This window comes from Acomys minous, assembly GCF_964271855.1.
Source record: "Acomys minous genome assembly, chromosome: 12".
NCBI lineage: Eukaryota > Metazoa > Chordata > Mammalia > Rodentia > Muridae > Acomys > Acomys minous.
This window is the reverse complement of record NC_140493.1, coordinates 3,858,370-3,880,035: the sequence shown is the minus strand read 5'-3', so window position 1 is coordinate 3,880,035 and position 21,666 is coordinate 3,858,370. Positions and strand designations below refer to the sequence as shown.

Sequence of the window (21,666 nt, the reverse complement as noted above, 5' to 3'; positions counted from 1 at the left end):
GGCGCGAGCAAGAGAACAACATGAACCACAAAGCAGCGCCAACCACACACACTACGCACACAGGATGTATGAAACAGCTTTTAGGACCATGACACACTTTAATGTAATATAACCCACAAAAGTTTTATAAAATAGGTCTTGTTTTCATTTTTAAAACAGCAGTGGACTGATGGGCATGGTGGCACATACTTTAATTCAAGTACCTAGGAGCCAAAGACAGGTAGAGCTGTGTGAGCTACAAAATGAAACCCTTAACAGAAGTCATCAAGCGCCAGCCCCTCCTCACGCAGGGGTGGGTCCCCGTGGGCCCCCCCACCCGTGCTGCTGCAGGAGGGAGGGCGGAGGCTCAGGGCCGGGAAGTCGCTCCTGCTCCACTGCAGGAATCTCCACACCATGCACACGCTGGCAGCACTAATTAGACTCAGTTAATTATTAAAGAAAAGTAAAGAGGGCATGGGACATGTTACAGAGGTGGAGGAGTGGCAAGAGGAGTAAATATGATCAAACCCATTATATGCATGTCTAAAGCTCACAGAGAATAAACAAACAATGTTACACTTTTAAAAGACAGCTAATAGCTGGGTGGTGGCGCACGCCTTTAATCCCAGCACTTGGGAGGCAGAGGCAGGTGGATCTGAGTTGGAGGCCAGCCTGGTCTACAGTGTGTGTCCCAGGACAGCCAGGGCTACACAGAGAAACCCCGTCTCAAAAAAACCACACGCACGCACGCACGCACGCAGCTAATAAGAAGTATTGACATGATATAGAGGAACTGAAACTCTCATCTATTAGTTGTAAAATTTAAAATACAGCAGCCACATTAGGGAAAAACCTGGAAGATTCTCAGAAAATTAAGCCTAGTAGCCATCCAACCATGTGATGTCGCTTGTAGGCACACACAGCCGGCAGGAATGAACACCCTACATGCAGCCTGTGCACATGTTGCACTCTTCTAGCGCTGAGCATGGAGAGCCCTAGAGGTCTGTGCACAGGTGAGTGACTAGGTGACACGTGCTTCCAGATAACCCAACACCATTCATCGAAAAAAGAAAAGTAAACACACAGGCTGTAGACTGGGTGAGTAAATGAAATAGGCCACACACTCCCACTATATGGCTTCATGTACACGAAATGACTTAAAATGGCACAATCCACAGAGAGACAGTGGTGCTCAGGGTGGTAGCCTACAGCGACTGGATGCTTCCACAGAGAGACAGTGGTGCTCAGGGTGGTAGCCTACAATGATTGGATGCTTCCACAGAGAGACAGTGGTGCCCATGGTAGTAGCCTACAGCAACTAGATGCTTCCACAGAGACACAGTGGCGCCCACGGTGGTAGCCTACAGTGATTGGATGCTTCCACAGAGAGACAGTGGTGCCCACGGTGGTAGCCTACAGCGACTGGATGCTTCCACAGAGACACAGTGGCACCCACGGTGGTAGCCTACAGTGATTGGATGCTTCCACAGAGAGACAGTGGTGCCCACGGTGGTAGCCTACAGTGATTGGATGCTTCCACAGAGAGACAGTGGTGCCCACGGTGGTAGCCTACAGTGACTGGATGCTTCCACAGAGAGACAGTGGTGCCCACGGTGGTAGCCTACAGCGACTGGATGCTTCCACAGAGAGACAGTGGTGCCCACGGTGGTAGCCTACAGCGACTGGATGCTTCCACAGAGAGACAGTGGTGCCCACGGTGGTAGCCTACAGTGATTGGATGCTTCCACAGAGAGACAGTGGTGCCCAGGGTGGTAGCCTACAGTGACTGGATGCTTCCACAGAGAGACAGTGGTGCCCACGGTGGTAGCCTCTACAGTGATTGGATGCTGGTGTGGCACAGCGTGGTGGGGGAATTCTACTAGGTACAGGATTTCGTTTTTTGGGTGGTGAAAATGTTCTAAAAGTGACAATGGTAACAGATAGTGAATTCTATAAATATACTGAATGGTACATCTAAAGGGCTGAGTCGCGCCAGGCAACGATAGCTCACACCTGCTAATGCCAGCATGCAAGAGGCCAGTGGCATGAGGGACAACTCAGCAGCTAAGGGCACGTACTGTTTTTGAAAGGACACAGGCTGGCAGCCCAGCACCCACACTGGGCAGCTCCAGCTCCAAATCATCTGCTACCTACGTCAAGATCGTCAGCATCATGCACAGTAATTTCATGGAAGTAAAACAATGTGTGATATCCTGACTAGAATGTGAGTCGCATGGCTGTCTGCTGGCAGTCTGATGACAAGTGCCCTCAAAAATCTGTATACTGGGGTTCAGCAAGGTGGCCCCCTGCAGATAAAGGGACCTGCCACCAAGCCTGCGCTCAACCCCCAAGACTCAATGGTGGAAGAGGAACCACCACGGCGTATGCACGCCCCCACTCAGCAATCACACAGAAAATGGTATTTTCTTTTTTAATAAAATCGGTATATTTGATTGTATGTAAAGTAAGCTCAATAAAGCCAGGTGTGGTTGAACACACCTTTAATCTCACACTCAGGCAGAGGGGCAGGTGGATCTCTAAGTTTAAGGCCAGCCTAACCTGCAGAGTGAGTTCCAGGACAGTCAGGGCTACACAGAGAAACCTGCCTTGAAAAAAACTAAACAAAAAGAAACAACACTCTCTGACCCCCCTAAATAAAAAGATAAACAGGAGAGGTGGTGAGGTGCCAAAATCCCACCACTTGGGAGGCCTAAGCAAGATGTGAACAGAGCTGGCAGCCAACCCAGGCTACAAAGAGTGAACCTGTCTCCAAAAAACAAACTGCCTCAAAGAAAGTGACGCCATGACAGACTTACCGTCTTGGAGACAAAGTCATGTAGGCGCATGCCTCCACTGTTCTGAGGTGTGCCTGAGTTGTCTGTCGCAGCTCTCGGCTCCAGTGGCCTGCTGTTCAGAGCGGAATCACTGTTCACGGGCTGTAACGGACCTAGAAAACAACCAAGTTTAAACTTCTGTCCTGGAGAGCTTCATCCTTATGATTTTTTTATTTTTTACTATGACTACAGTGCTCTGCCTGCATATACACCTGCAGGCCAGAAGAGGGCACCAGATCTCAATATAGATGGTTGTGAGCCACCATGTGGTTGCAGGGAATTTAACGCAAGACCTTTGGAAAAGCAGGCAGTGCTCTTAACCTCTGCGCCATCTCTCCAGCCCCCCATCCTTATGAATTTTAATCCCATTTTTATTTTCAATTTTCTTACTTTCCTCTTTTACCTTCATTTGTAACATAATTGGCAGTAGTGAACACACACAGTTTCCAAGAAAAGCTACAATTCTCCACTGGTAGCACACTCAGACGACCCAGCCAGCCAGAAGTAGAGGAGAGCACAGACAGCTCTAGGGCAGCAGTGGCAGCCAGTAAGAACCTCCTGACCCCAGTTCATCCTTGTCTCAAGAGGCTCCTCAGAAACCAACTCCCAGTTTTAACCAGTGTTTGGTTTGTGTATATTTGGTTTTGGTAGCCAAGGCTAGCCTCAAACATATGATTGATTGTTCTGTCTCAGAATTTGGGTGGTTCATTTCTAGGCATGAGGCAGCAAGCCTGGCTGTTCTTTCTTCCTTTCTTTTTAATTTTCTTTTCTTTCTTTCTTTCTTTCTTTCTTTTTTTTTTTTTTTTTTTTTGAGATTTTTATTAGTTATGTGTCTGAGTGTCTAAAGGATCTGTGCACCACAGATGGAGGCCACAGCGGGGGTGTCAGATCCCCTGGGTCTGGAGTTAGAGGTGGCCGAGTCACCCTTTGGGTGCTAGGAGTCAAACCTGTGTCCACGGCAGCAGCAGCTGGTACCGAGGCAGCTCTGCAGCTCCTCTCTCTGTTTTTTGGTCTCACCGTATATCCAGGGACGGGCCTTGAACTCAACGTGAAGCCTACCCCCCCAATTACTATCTCCTGGCCCAGCTCCCAGTGTGTCTCCACAGGCAGCTCTGTGGAGATGAGGAAGAAACTTAGCCGTAACCCAGCAGACCTGATTTCCCTCGACTCCTGGTCCACGATGGCACTGTCTCAATAGTAGACACAGCTTCAATGGGGCCGCCATCACTGGGAACAGTCACTGTAGTTTTTGCAACTATTGATTCATTTGCCTGAAACAAAAGCCATAATTAAAGAAAGATAAACAGACTAACTTTGTTTCTATACAGGTATTTTCTACTAGGTAACAATTCCCAGATCTTGAGTAAGACTTATATTCCAACCCATAGCCCTTCTCATACACTGCAGGGCTATAGACAGAGCAAAACGCAGTCAAACCTATAGCTAACGGTTCTGATTATTTTTTTCCCTCTGGTTTGTTTTGAGAAAGGTTCTTGCTCTGTAGCTCTGGCTGTCCTGAGACTACGCTAGACCAGGCTGGACTCAGAGTCAGAGATTCACCTGCCTCGCCTTCAGAGTGCTGGAGTAAAGGCGCGCTACACGTCCGGCTTAGCTGACAGTTCTTAGTCAAAGCCCACTCATCTGGACAAGAAAGGACCTTCTTACACAGAGAAACTCTAATGTCTCTCAAGACAGCGCTGCAGTGACTCTGCCACTGAGCAGAGCCACTCACCCCTGGTGTGCTTAGAACCCCAGTTCTCTGGCCCTGACTCCTCTCACCTGGTCTACTGTGGAGCCAATGGAGCAGGTCTTCTTGACAGGCCCAGGGGGGCCATCGACGAACTGCCGGCTGCTGGAGCGCTGGAGAGCGGGTAAGAGCAACTTTAGCGTCAAGTAGAACTGAAGCTCAGAAAACAGTAATCCTATCAGCAACGACATGTAAGTTCTAAGAAGCAGGCCTACAATAAATAACAATGTCCTCTTTCTCACGGCCTGTTTGTTAAACAAACACAAAAATGCTTTCAGAGCTATAGAAAAAAGAAACAAGCTTTGGAGACAGCATCTGAAAAAGTAGAACTGTAATCCTATCTAAGGACAGGAAGTCTTTGGAAACACATCAAACACCCTAAGCACGTCAGCACAGATTTCCATATCCCATTACACACACTGCATCTGAAGCACGCATGAGAAGCACAAAACTCCTGCGTAAAAATCCACACGACAGGCTCAAATACACAATAAAGCAGAATCTTGCCGAGAGTCACTGTTCAAGCAGCACCACTACAGCCCTACAGGGCTGCCGAGATGGCTCAGTGGGTAAAGGTGCTCACTATGCAAGCCTGATGACCTGAGTTCAGTTTTCAGGAACCACAGGTGATTGGACAGAACCTACGCACTGAGGTATGCACGTGCCTTCACTCACATGGCCACATGACATAAACAATAATAGTAATAAGTACATGTTTCAAGTTCACAAGTACTGCCCCAGCAGCATTAATTCCGTTCCACTGGTGCTTGTTTTGAGTCAGGATCTCTGTATGGAGTCCTGGCTGTCCTTGGACCTTGTTCCATAGACTAGGGTAAGCTCCAACTCAGAGATCATGCCTCTGCCTCTGGAGCACCTGCACTAAAAGAGTATGCCACCACGGCGGACCTACATTTTGTGGTTTTAATGTTTAACAATGTCTTGAGATGTGTCAGTTTTGTATCCAAATTTCCCCCAAAAGTAAAACTATTATAGATAGTAATGTTTTGTTTTGCCTGATTGGTTGGTTTGGTTTTTCTTTTAACATTTATTTTCATATTATATATATGACTATTAGCCTGTGTGTATGTGTGTACACCACATGCATGACTAAAGCCCATGAAGGCTTTTTTTGTTTTGGTTTGGTTTTTTGTTTTTTGAGACAGGGTTTCTCTGTGTACCCTTTGCTGTCCTGGACTCTCTTTGTAGACCAAGCTGGCCTCAAACTCACAGGGATCACCTGCCTCTGCCTCCCAAGTGGTGGGATTAAAGATGTGCACTACCACCACCCGACATGACAGACGTTTTAAACTCCACCCAGGCCCTCTACAGGAACAGCAAGTCCTCTTCACTGTAAGCCAGCTCTCCAGGCCCTTTCTTTTTTGTCTTTTTTTTCTCTTTTCAAATAGGTATAACAATGCGTTTCAACCTGGTTTCTCAAACTTGGTAAGTAGCCCGGGCTAGCCTCAAATTCATGATCTTCCTGACTCAAAGCAGGATCACAGTGTGGGGCATGATGCCAGGCAAGAACACTCTGACTTTATAAATGTACAACATCTGAGGCTGACAGCAGAGGCTTATAAGCCAGCCACTTGGAAGGCTGAGGCAGGAGGATCATAGTCAAAGCTTGCCTAAACAGTAAGTTAAGGGCACCCTGGCATTTAGTGAGTATTTTAAAAGCTGAGAAGACACACAGTGAGAGAGCACTTGCCGTGTGTGGGGGGAGGGGCGTGGGGGGCTGTGGGGGAGGGGCAATGAGAACATACTTACCCTCTTTTCTCGTTTCTTCATTTTGAAATTCTTCACCAAAGAAGAATCCCAGTCCTGTTGGCAATTAGACCATATTAATCTCTTTCGTTGGTTAGGTTGCTCATAAATCCTGGCAAATAAATTTACAGCACACAAGCCAGGCAGCCCAATCTAGGCCCCAGGGGAGGGAAGTTACAAAGGTCTTTGGAGTTTGCTTCAAAGCTGCAGTTAACATGCTTCCTTCAAATATTGAAGCAACAGCAACAGAGTCAGGAACCAAGGCCACAGAGACAGGAAACGGTCAGAGAGTCACCTCCCGCCGTGACCATTTCAGGAGCCCGATCCTTTACTGCTGATTATTTTTCTAATTAGCTTTAGAACTTAGAGAAAATAATACTATAGTCTAGTTTCACTTCCATTACTGTAGTCACTGGATTCATTTTAGTATTTACCTGTGACTCTCTTACTCCTGATCACCCCTAAAAACACAGCCCCTAGAAACAGCGAGTACAACCAACAGCAGCTCCAAATAAGCAGAAGCTCCCCCAATTCACGGTCAAGTAATTTAGCCCTGGGTTGATCAGCTCCAATGGCAACAGCTGACACAGTAAGGCTTTTCTCAAAACGCACCTCATACATTTGATTATATCCCAGACCTGCTCTGCATCATTCGTTATTTCAGAAGGTGGCTGTCCAGTATTTATAACCTTAAAATGGACATTTGCTTCCCTGGTTGAACAAGCAAAACCACCGCTAGGCATGTGGGGAGTCCTCATCCTGCTTTGCATCAAACCAAGCACTAACAATTTCCTGTGTTGTGGTTTTTTTTTTGTTTGCTGGATTTTAGCCTCCCACAGAAATGGTAAGTTACCAGTACACTGCCTGTCTCCTGAACATTAAAGACTGTGATGTCAGCAGGTATGGGAAACATTGCCACTTACACAAAGAACTTACACCAGTTCTGCTGCCCACAAAGCAAGGCAACGACTTAGACACAGCAGCTACTGCTTAACCAAAGAACAACACGCTGCCTAGGAACATAAACCAACCTCCTGGCTGCAGGTAAGGGCCTTAGTTCCCTTCTAGTACAGGGGAGGTGGCTGAGCCTTCCTCAGGAGCTGGACTAACTTGAGACAAGTCACCAATCCACCCACCTCACCAGCAGCTGACCCTGTATCTGCGTCTACATAGCAGGCTCCACAGCAGCCACGAAGACACACTGAGACTTGTCTCAAAAATTAAAAGTAAAACAGGTGCCTGGTCAGTCTTTCTAGTTTCTACCCAAGCTAGGGTTTGACAAGGTAAGATGTAATCAATCACCTCAGGTTCCCCCCAGAGACCCTCAACCTCACAGCAACCCACATTTCACCTTCTCACTAAATGTTTAAGTCAGTGTCCTATAGCTTGTGTGGATTTAAATTGCTAGCTCAGAATTGGTAACAAATCAACTCATAAAGCAGTCATAAAGGGTGGCCGAGGACAGGCGCAGAGATGCTCCTACAGGAGCAGGCTAACAAAAGCAGATAACTCGAGAGATTAAATGTTTATTACCAGTGATTCATCAGTCTTGTCAAAGCTGATATCTGATAAAATGGAACCAGATTCATCAATTGTTGACAGTCTAGATTAAAAACAATAACACAATGTTAGACACAGCACAGAGAGCATAAAGCCAGCGGCACTGGTCCCGCTGGGCGGGCAGCACCCACACCTCGCTGCTTCCACGGAGCACCCTGAGGGCAGGAGCAGCACAGCCAGGGCCGTGGGGGCCTCTGTCGCTGAGTGCGCAGTACAAGCAGGCTGAGGGTCAAGTTGGTTCCAATCATGTCTGTTGCTGCTAACAAGCGAATATTACCCAGCACCGGGCTTTTGGTTTGGTGTTGGTTGTTTTTTGTTCTGTCTGAGACAAGGCCTGCAGCCAAGGCTGCCCATGAACTTCCTGAGTAACTGCAGAGGATCTCCAGCTTCTGACTCTCCCGTGCCTGCTTCACTAAGGCTGGATTACACATGTGTGCCTGCAGGCCAGCTTACAGGGTGCTAGGGGCTGAACATGCCAGACTCACTCTCTGAGCTACATCCCCGGCCCCAGCACTGGCTTTTTAAGACATTAAGTCTAAACTGGATGTAGTGGTCCAAGCAGGCAACTGCAGCACTTCTGAAGTTCAAGGCCAGCAGGGTGGTGGCGCACATCTTTAATCCCAACAGTCAGGAGGCAGAGGCAGGCAGATCTCTGTGAGTTCAAGGCCAGCCTGGTCTACAAAGCCAGTCCAAGATAGCCAAGGCTACACGGAGAAAACCTGTCTCCAAAACAAAACAAAACAAAAATGCAGAAACCTAACTAGGTGTGATGGCACGCGCCTTAATTCCAGCACCTGGAAGATAGAGACAGGTGGTTCTCTGTGAGTTGACAAAGCAAGTTCAGGATAGCCAGGGGCTGTTACACAAAGAAACCCGGTCTCAAAAAAACCAAACAAACAAAAAGTAGAAATCAAGTTCATATAGCTATTTAGTTATAAATTCTACATGAGCTGGGCAGAGTGGCAGCACAGTTTTAACCCCAGCATTCAGGAGGAAGAGAAAGGTGGATCTCTATAAATTCAAGGCCATCCTGGTCTACACAATACATTCAGGCCAGCCAGGGCTATACCCTAAGACCCTATCTCACCAAACCAAACAAAGTAAGATTCCCTGTGGACCAAGCAGCCAACAAAACAAACAACTCTGAGAGTGTAAGCCTTTTTCTACTTATTGTACTGGGAGCATTATGGCCAAACCTGGCTGAGACTATTTTAGTGACACTATGGAACCAAAGTGATTGTCTGGTCTGAGCTCCCCGTAGCCACAAGAGCTCTCTGGAGAGTACACACTGTGCGTGTTGCTGGGCTGCTACCTTCAAATGTACAGGAGCAGTTATCGATGTGCAATTTAATACCAACATCAAAATGGTACCCATGGTGAAACAACCTCCTAAAGAAAGCTTAAAAAATTAATGAAAGCAAATGGGGGATGGGGTGGGCTCTTCGGCCCTCCCTCCCACCACCCTCCCTAAGCTCTTTCTGCTTTGTTCAGCACACATCCCGGAAGCAGGATATTTAAGAGGTCAGATAACAGGACTTCTGACAGCTGTGCTGCCATGATCAGATAACAGCAGATGCAGCCCCCCACCTATTGCTCCCGACATTGCCGCTGGATGCCTGGCCACGGTTGAGGAAAGCCAGGGCTGACTTTTGTTCCTCGCTCAGCTGGATGCTGCCAGATGTGTCACACATGAGTATATCTCGGATCAGCTGAATCTGTTGTTCCTGCAGACCAAAGCAGAGTGAACATCAGAACCAGCCAGGAAGAAAACTTCACCTCAAATTTATGGGATAGGCAGAAGACAGTAAAATACAACATTATGCAAATGGGCCTTCAAGAAGGCATAGCAACAATAGAATATTAATTCACATCAGGACCGTGGCTGGTTCTGACGAGTAAAATCAGCTCCAAGTAGAAAAGTGGGGTCTCTGCTATGAGACTTTCAGACCAAACTGGCCGTCCAAGGGGAGTGTTACAGACCGCGAGTTCCAAATAGACTTCACACAGCAAAAATACTTCAAGTATCATTTTTATCGGAACAATTATTGGCTTCTTTTATGGATCAAAGCAGTCACGTTTTTTCTAAATGATGGAACAAAACACATTAAAATAGATACAAAGCTGTAATGCAGACAGACAGTTTGGGCTTACTGAGACACCTACCGCTGAGCTAAGATGGATTAGTCCCCTTGAGTAATGCTCTGCACTGCATCATGACCCATCCTGACACACCAAAATAGCGGTGCTGTGCGCCAGTCACATGCCCGACTCTTTGACTCCATTCTAGCCCTTTACTCAGGGGCTAGAGAGCAGTGATGAGGAACTGGAGTCACCCTGCCTGTTTCAATGACAGAGGGCCATGGCACCAACTCATAAAAGGAGGCCAATAATTTATAATAAACAACATAGGCTGGCCATGGCGGCACACACCACCAAACGTAGGGTTCTGGAAACAGAGGCAGAACACACACACACACACACACACACACACACACACACACACACACACACACACACCGCTCTACAGAACAGCAAATAAATTGTGCTAGATAAGTATCCTAGAATATTGCTATTATTCTCCCTCATTTTAATTCTTTAAAAGAATGCAGTGCTGGGTCCAGGCCTCTGTGCATCAGGGCAAGCATTTCACCAACTGTGCTGCATCCTTAGCCACTTTGTCTTAAAATTCTTTAAACTCTCATTTGAAATCTGTCTAGTGAAAAACAGCTTCAAGTCTAAAGGAAAAAATAAAATTTAACTTCAAACTAAAAAATAGAGTTCACAGGCTTTGATTTCATCTCCAATCAGAGGCAAGATGTCAGAGGAACATTACGGACAGTGTCTTCCCACTCCCATCACCAGCCTAGTGTGCAAAGCAGTACACACCAGCTTGGCACACTCGGCCTCAGCTCGCTGTCTCCGTTTGATCTCTACATCCACTTGGTTCCGCGCGTGCTTCAGCTTGACGTCCAGAGCGCTCCGCCCCGTCTCCGCTTTTAGCAGCAGATCTTTGAATTTTTCCAACTCCTGGTTGGTTCTTTGACACTTCTTCCGGAAATCCTCGAAGTCCTTTACAACCTGGATGAATTCAACTAAGGACAGGTAAAAACTTCAATAATCCAAGTAGTAAGAATACAGCTGTTCAAATAACTAGGTCCTATAGTTTGCTTCATCTCAAAAATAAAGTCTTGCTGAACTATGATCAAACACAGCTGAAAATGACCAGGAACAAACCCTATTTTGTCATTATGCACGAAAGCTGAGAGAAACAACTGCTCGTTCAACAGGCTCCGCATGTGTGGCTTAGCCAGGGCATCCGGTATGGAGTATGTCGTACCAGTCGCTAGTCACCTGGCCCCAGATGTCACCAACACGTAAAGCTCCTGAACAGAAGGTGCTCAAAGAAGGAGACCTTTGGGGCAGCTGTCACACAGCAGGACAGTCACATGAAACAAAAACAGCCTCCGTTACCTTCACGGGTGCTGGTGTGCATTAGTATTAGAGATAGCTAAGGCCTGTGACTCCATTCAGCGATAATTATACAAATTATTGATTAGAAATAAGGAGCTGGTTGCTTTTGCTGTTTAACAATGCCCTAAAAGATAAGTAAGCCGGGCGTAGTGGCGCATGCCTTTAATCCCAGCACTCAGGAGGCAGAGGCATGCGGATCGCTGTGAGTTCGAGGCCAGCCTGGTCTACAAAGTGAGTCCAGGACAGCCAGGGCTACACAGAGAAACCCTGTTTCGAAAAACTAAAAAAAAAAAAAAAAAAAAAAAAAAAAAAAAAGATAAGTAAACACTCTAGTGTGAAAGCAGAGGTGACCACACAGCTCTTAGAAAGTCACAGGTAAAGCCGGGCGTGGTGGACTACAAAGTGAGTCCGGGGCAGCCAAGGCTACACAGAGAAACCCTGTCTCAAAAAACCAAAAAAAAAAAAAAAAAAAAAAAGGAAAAATTAAAAAAACAACATGTTTGGATATCCAGATTTTTCTCAGTTCATGGAATAAATAAGAAATTGGTAATTAATACCAACTATTGTACAAAGAAGGGGTCAAGGAAGAAATGAAGGAAGCAAGCAAGCAAGCAACGTACCTAAAGTTCACTCAAAAACATGAATGATGGCTCAGTGGTGAAGAGGACCTGAGTTAGTTTCCTAGCACCCTTATCAGGGAGCTCACAACCACCAGCAACTGCAGCTCCAGAAGCTCCTATGCCCTCTCTGGCTTCCACAGGCGTGTGTACATACATGCACAAACACAGACACACAGGCACACATACCACAGGATTTTTTAAAAAAATAACTATATAATAAATTTCAATAGCCTTTTGAAATGAGTGCTCAGTAAGCTCTGGCCGTGAGTAGCCATCTTAAGGAACCTGAAAGAACAACTTTCGGATTTCAACACACTTCAGCATTATATAAACTGCTAAGCTGCAATCTGATGGCTCCTCTTTCTTCCCTCCCCCGCCTCCCCACGCGCCCTCCCGTCCTCCACAGCCCAGCTCCGAATGACTTACTGCTTTCATTTCCTTCATTGATAACCTCCAACCGGCGCACAAGCTGCTCAAACAGAGTCCACAGATTCACCATGGTAGTATCCATCTTTCTGCCAAGAAATCAAATACGCATTAGGAAGCTGCCTTCTCCCCTTACAGAAGACTCAATATCAGTCTAGTGAGTCCACCAGTGACCAACACCTGGACTCTCCTACCTGCAACCACCATGACAAGACTCTCAGGCCACAATTTTGTGTGATCCCAATTTATATTAAAAAGTTATCTTTTTGGCTGGGCATGGTGGTGCACATCTTTAATCCCAGCACTTGGAAGGCAGAGGCAGGTGGATCACTGTGAGTTCGAGACCAGCCTGATCTACAAAGAGAGTCTAGGACAGTCAAGGATATACAGAGAAACCCTGTTTCGAAAAACCAAAAAAAAAAGCTATCTTCTTGTTTTATTTCATTTTTTTTGCTTCTTTCTCCCTATCTGCACCTCTCTCTTTGGTTGATTTAAGAGACCTATCTGCCACCATGCCTAGCTGATTATTTATTTTTTTGAGACAAGGTCTTACCATGTTGCATAGGCTAACCCTGAACTCACAATCTTACTGCCTTGGTCTTTCAAATGCTGGATTAGAAGCATGTGCCAGACCAAAGAGGCAATAAGAAGCCAGGTTGGGGCGCACGCTTTTAATCCCAGCATTTAGGAGGCAGAGGCAGGTGATCTTTGAGTTCAAGGTCAGCCTGGTCTACACAGTGAGTTGCAGGACAGCCAAGAATACACAAAGAAACTCTGTCTCGGGGAAAAAAACAAAACAAAACAAAAAGATTCACTATGAAGTAGAAAATCATTGGAAACCACGGATGACATACACCTCCTCTGTCTACTTCTACGCCAATCCCCACTCCTTACAAAGATGCCTGTGAGGCGGGCATGGTGGTGCACACATGTAGTCCCAGCACTCTGGGAGGTAGAGGCAGGCAGATTTCTATGCGTTCAAGGCTAGCCTGGTCTACAAAGTGAGTCCAGGACAGCCAAGGTTACACAGAGAAACCACATCTCAAAATAAAAATCAAAAATAAATAAATAAAACAAAAACGGTGCTTGGTGCTAATTGCCTGCAGTAGGAGTGAGCATGCCAGTGGATTATAAATAACAGCACAAAATGTGGATCTTTAACTCTAACAATTTTTTTTTTGCTACTTCAACCTTTCAGACTTTGAAAACCTATAATGTAACTTAAAATGTTTATTTTTAATTTCACTTTTGGCTAATATCCTGTCACAACTGTCTCTTCAAAGGCAGGACGTGGTCAGCACATTTCCCACCAATGGCACAGGTGACATCACACAGTGATTAAGTGGGGAAACTGCCAGCTCAGCAACACAAGAATTATTTCTGTAGTGCGGGGTTCTCAGCTGGACTGCACGCAGGGACTGTGTCTAATAAATTTATACTAAGTATAGGCAAAGGATTATGCTCTCCCACTCTGGCATCAGGAGACAATGCGCCACCTTCACAGTGACAAGGGCAGAGGAGAACCATTGTTAGTGTTCTGTACGAGGGATCCCAGGCTTTGTGCTTCCACCCAGAGACCTGTGAAGAGGGCATTAAAACTCAGGCCTCTAGGCAGCTCTGCTCCACACAGGCTCAACCAAGAATGGACCAGGAAAACACATTTTTCATTTAATAGTCAAGAAAGACGTTTACTGGATGTGACAAAAATTATTAAGGAATGAAAATCGTCAAATTTCACTCAAAAATAAAATATTCTTAGAAGCAGAGTAGAGCACTCTCACGCCCTTCTCATTCCTGATGCTTTGTCTAGTTCGTTACTTTATGATCTAAATAACAGCTTCAGAACTCTATTTCGAATTTTTAGTGATTTTGTAAATGTTTTTAAGATGGTACTATAAGCTATGACACTAAGAAATGGAAAAAGGGAAAGAAACAAAAAAGCCAAACCCCCACAAAGAACAAAGGAATGTATGAGCATAAAAATATTTTCTATTAACACTACAGAAATATTCATTTGTAGGCATGCACCAACTGTTACAATAGCAGTGAAGTAAAATAAACTCTGTGATTCCCAGGCCTGCCTGCAGTGTGACCTCAACAGGGCTGGAAACCATGCTCTTCCAAAGACTATGTGTCTGCTTCCAAGCGACCAGCCATGCCAAGCTGCTCAACAACCGAACTAGCTGACGTATTACAGACATCTTCCTCCACAGCAGACAAAGTAGAGTGGCATTAAGCCCAACAGGAAGACATGTGCGAGTCACAGGAGGTCCACCGACTTAACAAAACCCACAGGCAGGTGCTGCAGAGCACTCAGGATCAATTCAAACGATGATTTCCTCTGGCTCCAGTGAAAATGGAGGCTGCTAGTCAGCAGCTTTAACACAGGCTATTGATCTCTTCCACCTCAACACCGTAAGTGTAGCTGCAACTCAGAACAAAAAAAACTTCTGCTAAGGGACTCAGAGAAGCAGTTTCTGTGGCGACTATGATGTTGAAAACAAGGGAGGGGCTTTTCTTAGTTCTGAGACCTGCCTGGAACCCAGACATCTGCCTGCCTCTGGAATTAAAGGTGTTAAACACTAAACGCCGTGCGCGCGCACACACACATTATCTATTCTGATTTTTAAAAAAGATTTATTTATTTATTCATTATGTATACAGTGTTCTACCTACATGTAACGCCTGCAGGCCAGAAGAGGGCACAGGATCTCGTTGTAGATGGCTGGGAGCCATCATGTGGTTGCTGGGAATTGAACTCAGGACCTTTGGAAGAGCAGGCAGTGTTCTTAACCTCTGAGCCATCTCTCCAGCCCAAAACATCTATTCTTCATAAATTACCCAGTTTAAGATATTTTGTTTCAGCAGCAGGAATAAAAACAGAACCCTCCCATTTTCTCAAGCTTTCTTAGTTCATTGTTACTCTGGTTTCTGTATGTACTCCAAAGAGTTAGGTTAGGTTGCTCTGCTGTGGTTTTGTTGTGTTGTATTGTTTGTTTTGAGGAAAGGGCTGTTTGCAGACAGCCGAGCTGGCTTTGAATCATCAGCCTCCCAACTGCGGACAGTCCAGCTGAAGACAGAGGCAGGCTCCTGAAAATAAGCCTGATTCCACAAACACAGACGTTATGGGAGACTGTGCTGTAGTGGCTGCTGTAGTCTCACACTGGCCTCCCGGACGTCTATGTACCTACTGCTGTCGTGAGCAGAGGCCAATTCTTATAGCTCTGTCAGCTCCTCATACTTTACCAGCACCCCAGGTATCCTTCCGAGTGCCAAGCAGCACCTAAATTAACCCATCAACTCCTCTGAATTTATTAAACTACCCAGCCACCACCTGCGCTCTGGCAGCTCACCACTTCTCTCTTCAGCTAGTCTAGTTACAGTGCGCCGGGGCTCTGAATGCTGTGCTTGACTGAGGCATTATCTCCCCTTCAAACACATCCTATCCTGTTGACTCCCAGGTTTTTGTTCCTGTTGTTTTTTGAGACAGGGTCTCACTGTGCAGTAGCCTGGAACTTGCTGTGTAGACCAGGCTGCGACCTGAGAGCTGGGATTAAAGGTGTGCACCACTGGCTCTGAGTCCCAATTTTTATCTCCCTATTTTCTTCATCTTTCTAGCCATTCCGGTCTAGATTTCAGAAATATCTTTGGTTTCCCCCTTTTCTGTGAGAATAACTGACAACTGTGGACTTTCCTCTTACATGGAGGAGAGCCTCCACATCCCCTGCAGGCGTCTCTGCTCAGTCCAACTGACTGCCTGCCTCACCTGCCTCCAGGATCCCCCAGCAAATCCCCTGCCACTCTTATCAGTTGCTACACAGATTAATTTCACTCTAATTTAACTTTACCAAATATGAGGGCAGAAACCTTGCATCTGATACTATGGTGTTAAATACACAATCGCTCAGTATTTAACTGGATGCCTAGACACAAAATACATGCACATACAATACTCCTGTCGCGCCATCTCGATCTCACTATGGACTCCAGAGGGCTCTGTGCAGGCGGATGGATTTACCTTGTAAGTAACTGCTGAGACCCTCTACAGAGTACAGTACCACCTGCTTCATAGAAATTCCAAACTATAGATGAAATTTTATAATGCATAAACTGAACCTTATAAAAAATACAGCTTATGAAAATATAAAATGGGCCTTTGTGGTTATGGGGTCTGATAGCTGTTAATTAGATTCTGGAAGAGTGATTCACAACTCTAGTAATTTTCCTAAGTAGTCTAGACTGTCTCCACATGAGGCGCCATGAAATTCAGAAGCACAGACCATTTTTTAAAATAGTGCTACATAATATTTAATATATGCCTTTGTTGTAAATTGAGTACTAAACTTGACAGTTCTCATTTTTTTCTTCTTGTGAATCTAATTAACTAAGCTGCCATTTTACAGACAACTTAAAGACTCAGAAACCTGAAATGACTAAATGCCGAGCACACAATGAAATGCAGGTGTCTATTTTCTTTCCACCCTAACACACTAAAACGTTATAAAAATATCAGCCGTATATGCTGCAGGTTTTCTCAGACACCTGCAAATCACAAGAGTCACACAAAGCAAAGCTATGTGTGTATATGTGTAAACACAGATGTCAGCTAGAACCCAGACCAAAAAAAAAAAAAAAAAAAAAAAAAAGACAGCAAACTTCTGACCTGTCAAACAAGCTGTTCTTGATGAGGCTCTTGCTTCTGCAGAAAGCTCATTTCCCCCTCTAATATGGGTTTGCTTTGAAAACCAAAGCCTGGCACTAGTAAAATACACTCGTCTTTGTATGCTGAGGGTTCGCATATTCTTACCAACACTCTGCAGAAGTGGCTCGCAGGAATTATTTACAGGTGATGAAAATACCTCTCTGCATCAACACTAACTCTCACTATCTCAGCCAAATTGAACTTGGAGAGGAGACCATCCTTTTCCGTGTCAGTTGAGAACGGCTTTAATTTTCCTGCTGGGCCACATTTTCATCCTCCTGTCTGTCTCCTCCCCCTTTATTACTTAGCTTCATGGCTAGGAGACCACTAATGTGAAAGGGAACAGGAACAGTCGTGCTGTAGAGCGCTGCACTCAGCTGTAAAGCAGCTGTCACTTCCCACAGCAGAGGCTGCTGCCTTTCGAGAGCACTGCAGCGGCCCCTGTGTGGCACAAGGAAATCAGTTTACAGAGCCTTTTAAACAAAAGGTGCCCAGAACCTCAGCTGTTATTGATGGGGAGCCCCAGAGGTGGAGAAGTCACTGTGTTACATTCCCAATCTGTGAGTATCCCTCGGGGAGCAATTTGACAGCACCAGGAGAAAGAGTCGCAGCTTGCTATGATTGCTTTGAGCCCCCAATTTAATTTCAATCACCCAGCAAAGAGACAGACAGTCCTTCAGAACAACAGACTATTACAGATCTTATTGCACAGTACCCTGGGAAAAGCATCTATACTCATCCTACAAACAACATTATTAAGAAAAAGATGTATCAGAGTTTTTAGACGCATCAAGAGTGTTACAATGCATAAGACAAAGCAATGGCAGATTGTTTGACTTTTTTCCCCCAGCGAAGTATTTTAATGAAAAATATTATTATACAAGATTGCTGTTCTGGAGATTCCCAGGAAATTAACAATGTAGGTTTCCTGAGGCTAAGAAAAAACACCCCCTAAAACAAGCTCTAGGCTAGGATGTCTTCACTCAAAAGCACTTGAGAGCAACTCATTTCCCTAAGTGCCCAGCTTCTGCTCCATCCAGAGGCAGAAGACTCCAGCATGAGGCCTAACGTTCCCAGGAGCAAGCCAACTGCAGAAAGAGATACCAGGGTGTCCTCAGCTCAACATGAGTGACGCTGTAAGTTCAGCACTGGCATCCTGTTTCCTGATTAGGCCTTCCCAGTCTTCTTCAATGCCAGAGTACGTCTCACCAATCATTTTTCCTCCAGATTTCAATCAACTCAGGCAGACACATAATGTCACACTGTCTCATATGTAAATATATGCTGGGGGTGGGGGACACGATGCCAACACCACCTTTAAACAGTGACAGAGAGACCCTAAGCCACACCCTCTACCCATCATGCCCCACCAGAGCTCCACTCAGGCATGTCCACTTTTTGACTTTTAGCATCTTGTTTCCATTAAACAAGAACTAAAGAGTTGGTGCGATACTGTTGGTCACTCTCTTTGGGTTTAGGTGACTGACAGTTTTTTAGTTACTCTCAGCCTACGGTCTCTAGCATGGTCTGTCGTCCCGTCCCGTCCCGTCCCGTCCCTGTCCATCCTACCCCAGAAATCTTCACGTCTCAGTGAAGTCTCTACTAACCACCCTTTTAAACACTGCAGCCTTTTCTGAAACACCTGGTTTGTTTTGCTCCCGATCACATGTCTCCACTACAATTCCTTAGTTTACTGTCTGGAAAGCAAACTTCTGTCCATTTTGCTTGTTGCAGAGGCACGGGTAGAACACTGTGCCTGGTAGGAAGGAGATCTGACATTGAGTGAGTGAACCTTCTCATGGCCAGTAGTCTTTAGGTCTTCAGGGAGAGTCCTTGGAACAGGTTTTTAATTAATAATATAGCATGGTATAAAAGCCTTATACGGCTTTTGATAAATATTGTCTGTTATTTTTTTTAAAGATTTATTATATTATTATGTATACAGTGCTCTGTCTGCATGTTCACCTGCAGGCCAGAAGAGGGCACCAGACCTTATTATAGATGGCTGTGAGCCACCATGTGTTGCTGGGAATTGAACTCAGGACCTCTGGAAGAGCAGTCAGTGCTCTTAACCTCTGAGCCCAACCAAAATATTTTCTTAAACAACTGTAGTGACTGAACATGGTGGCATGTGCCTCCCTCTCTCTATAAGTGCTATTCTGGTGGCTGTGGCAGGGCAATCCTTACTGGAAGCCAACCAAATAATTTAGCAAGGCTTTGCCAACAGAAATGCCTAGAGGGAAAAAGCCAATGTTAAGAATTTTACTTGCAGCCGGGCGTGGTGGCTTTAATCCCAGCACTTGGGAAGGAGAGGCAGGAGTATGTCTGTGAGCTGGGGGCCAGCCTGGACTACAGAGAGAGTTCCAGCCAGGTGTGGTGGCCCACACATTTAATCCCAGCACTCGGGAGGCAGAGGCAGGCAGATCACTGTGAGTTCAAGGCCAGCCTGGTCTACAAAGTGAGTCTAGGACAGCCAAGGCTACACAGAGAAATCCTGTCTCCAAAACACCAAAAACAAAACAAAACAAAGAGAGTTCAAGGACAACCAGGGATACACAGAGAAACCCTGTCTAAAAAAACAAAAAAATAAAAAATAAAAATCTCCTTGGACTTGAAGAAGCATGTAGCTGTGCTGGCCTGCAGCTTAGCTGATACCACGCCTGCCTAGTATGACTGAGAAGCCCCTGGCTTCGGTCCTCAGCACAGCAAATACTGGAAATGGTGCACCACACTTGTAATCTCCCAAATTATCCTGTAATGTCTGTAACGCCAGCACTCCAGAGACAGGAGGATCAGAAGTTCAAGGTTATCCTTGGCTACAAGAGGCCAACCTGGGCTACATTAAGACTCCCTCACACATACACAGTGTACAGTTTATTTAGGAGCAGCAGAACTTTGAAAGAGAAAACAGTGACTCCAATAACTCTCCAATACTCTATTGGGAATTCTGCAGTCTCTCTGTCTTTTTCAGGCACGGAAACAAAGCTCTCATCCCAAGGGAAACGAGTGTTCTTTCATAAGCCAAATATAAGTGGCCCTGGCCCTGGTACATGAATCCAGGTTACCCACATACCGTGTTCTGATATAATCAGTCCCATTAAGTTTTATAGCTAAGAACAAAAGAAAGTCATAAATATAGGGACTCTTAAAGCCCTTTGCTGGGCGCTTCAAGCAGGTTCCTAATGCTACCAGGTAACAGTCCTAGCTTTTCTGTTGGTGGAAGCAGTTAATATATATTAACACATCCCAATGGGTTTCACATGCGAGTCACAGGATGATTGGTCAGTGACAGAGGTAGGCAATGAATTACTATTAAAAGAGGGGCTTAAAAAATAAAAATCACACGAGATAGGCTCCGAGCTTGTTAACACTCCAACTCTCCACAATGTGGGGTGTTCTAATCAGCCCTGTGAGAGACAGACAGACAGACAACCTAGGAGGCAGAGTGCGCCCTGGCTCCTCCGACACCTGACTTCTTCAGAAGAGAATGCTCCTCGGGAAAAGGTAAGAGGGCTCTCTCTGAGCCACTCCCCACGCACCGCACTGTAGTTCCCGAAGACCACCTTGGGGAGCCACACCCGCCCCCGCCCGGCCACGCCTTAAAGGGACGCCCCTAACTTTGGACTGAACGCAACGCCGAGGGCAGCCCCCTCCCGTCTCCCGCCGCCCGCTCGCGGCCCCGGACCGGCTTACCGAGGAGACTCCCGGCCCCGCGCACACGCAGCCCCGCTCGGCCCACGGCGCTCTCTCCGCGGCCGCCGCGCCCCAGGAGGGCTGCAGTTCACCGGCTGCGCGCCTCACTAACGGCAGTGTGGAACCCCGCCGCCAGATCCGGTTCAAAATCGCGCACCAGCCAATCACTGAGGACAGCAGCCTTGCGCTGACGCATGCGTCAGGGGCGGGGGGGGGGCGGGTACAAAGCGCGAGTAAGCATGCGCGCTAAGTTAAGGAGACGCCGAAAGGCGGCCATTTTGACTAAGGTCATAGTTCGGGTGGGGGCATCGTGGGGTGTCCTGAGGAGGTAGTGGTTGTTTTGTGGTCCGCGTAAGACCCCCGCCTCCGGCTCCTGCTCTCTTTCCTGCAATTATTCTAATGACCTGTTGACTAATTGCATATTATTCTTGCCTCCCTGTTTCCCTAGGCAGGCAAATAGGGCTCTTGGAAACTAGTAACTGAGTAGTTTCGGGTCTCACTGTAGAACAGGAAGAATTCCAGAAGGAGACAGAGCAGCAATCATTTCAACCATATTTACTGAGCTATAATTATCCCTTCATTCATTCATTCAGACTTTTATTTGATGCACAATAAGTTATGCCAACTTCATAGCAAGCTCTCTGCTAGGAAGTAGAAAAAAATACAGATCATGTGGTCTTTGCTTTCCAGTAGCTATGAATGGGGAAGACAGCTCAAGGAAACAAATAGAAATACAAAATGAAGTGTTATAATTCCGCTTAATAAATGACACTTGAAATCTGGCGAAGCGAGCCGGGCTGTGATGGCACACTCCTTTAATCCCAGCACTTGGGAGGCAGAAGGATCTGAGTTTGAGGCCAGCCTGGTCTA

The 21,666-nt window shown here is 46.1% G+C and overlaps 1 protein-coding gene across 2 annotated transcripts in view; it reads right to left on the bottom strand.

Moving 5' to 3' along the window:
* RACGAP1 (Rac GTPase activating protein 1) overlaps nt 1–20,956 on the bottom strand; it is a 28,859-nt gene extending 7,903 nt beyond the window's left edge. Inside the window, exons 1-9 of one of the 2 annotated variants that reach the window (XM_084751472.1) lie at nt 20,797–20,956; nt 12,402–12,490; nt 10,771–10,976; nt 9,472–9,608; nt 7,858–7,927; nt 6,328–6,381; nt 4,593–4,673; nt 3,967–4,084; nt 2,796–2,926 (exon numbers count right to left, since the gene is read on the bottom strand). In XM_084751472.1, coding sequence (XP_084607598.1) covers nt 2,796–2,926; nt 3,967–4,084; nt 4,593–4,673; nt 6,328–6,381; nt 7,858–7,927; nt 9,472–9,608; nt 10,771–10,976; nt 12,402–12,486 — 882 coding nt within the window. In that variant the 5' untranslated portion in view covers nt 12,487–12,490; nt 20,797–20,956. The remainder of the gene's footprint in view (nt 1–2,795; nt 2,927–3,966; nt 4,085–4,592; nt 4,674–6,327; nt 6,382–7,857; nt 7,928–9,471; nt 9,609–10,770; nt 10,977–12,401; nt 12,491–20,796) is intronic. The other variant, XM_084751473.1, reaches the window with a different exon arrangement.
* Nucleotides 20,957–21,666: the final 710 nt, after the last annotated feature.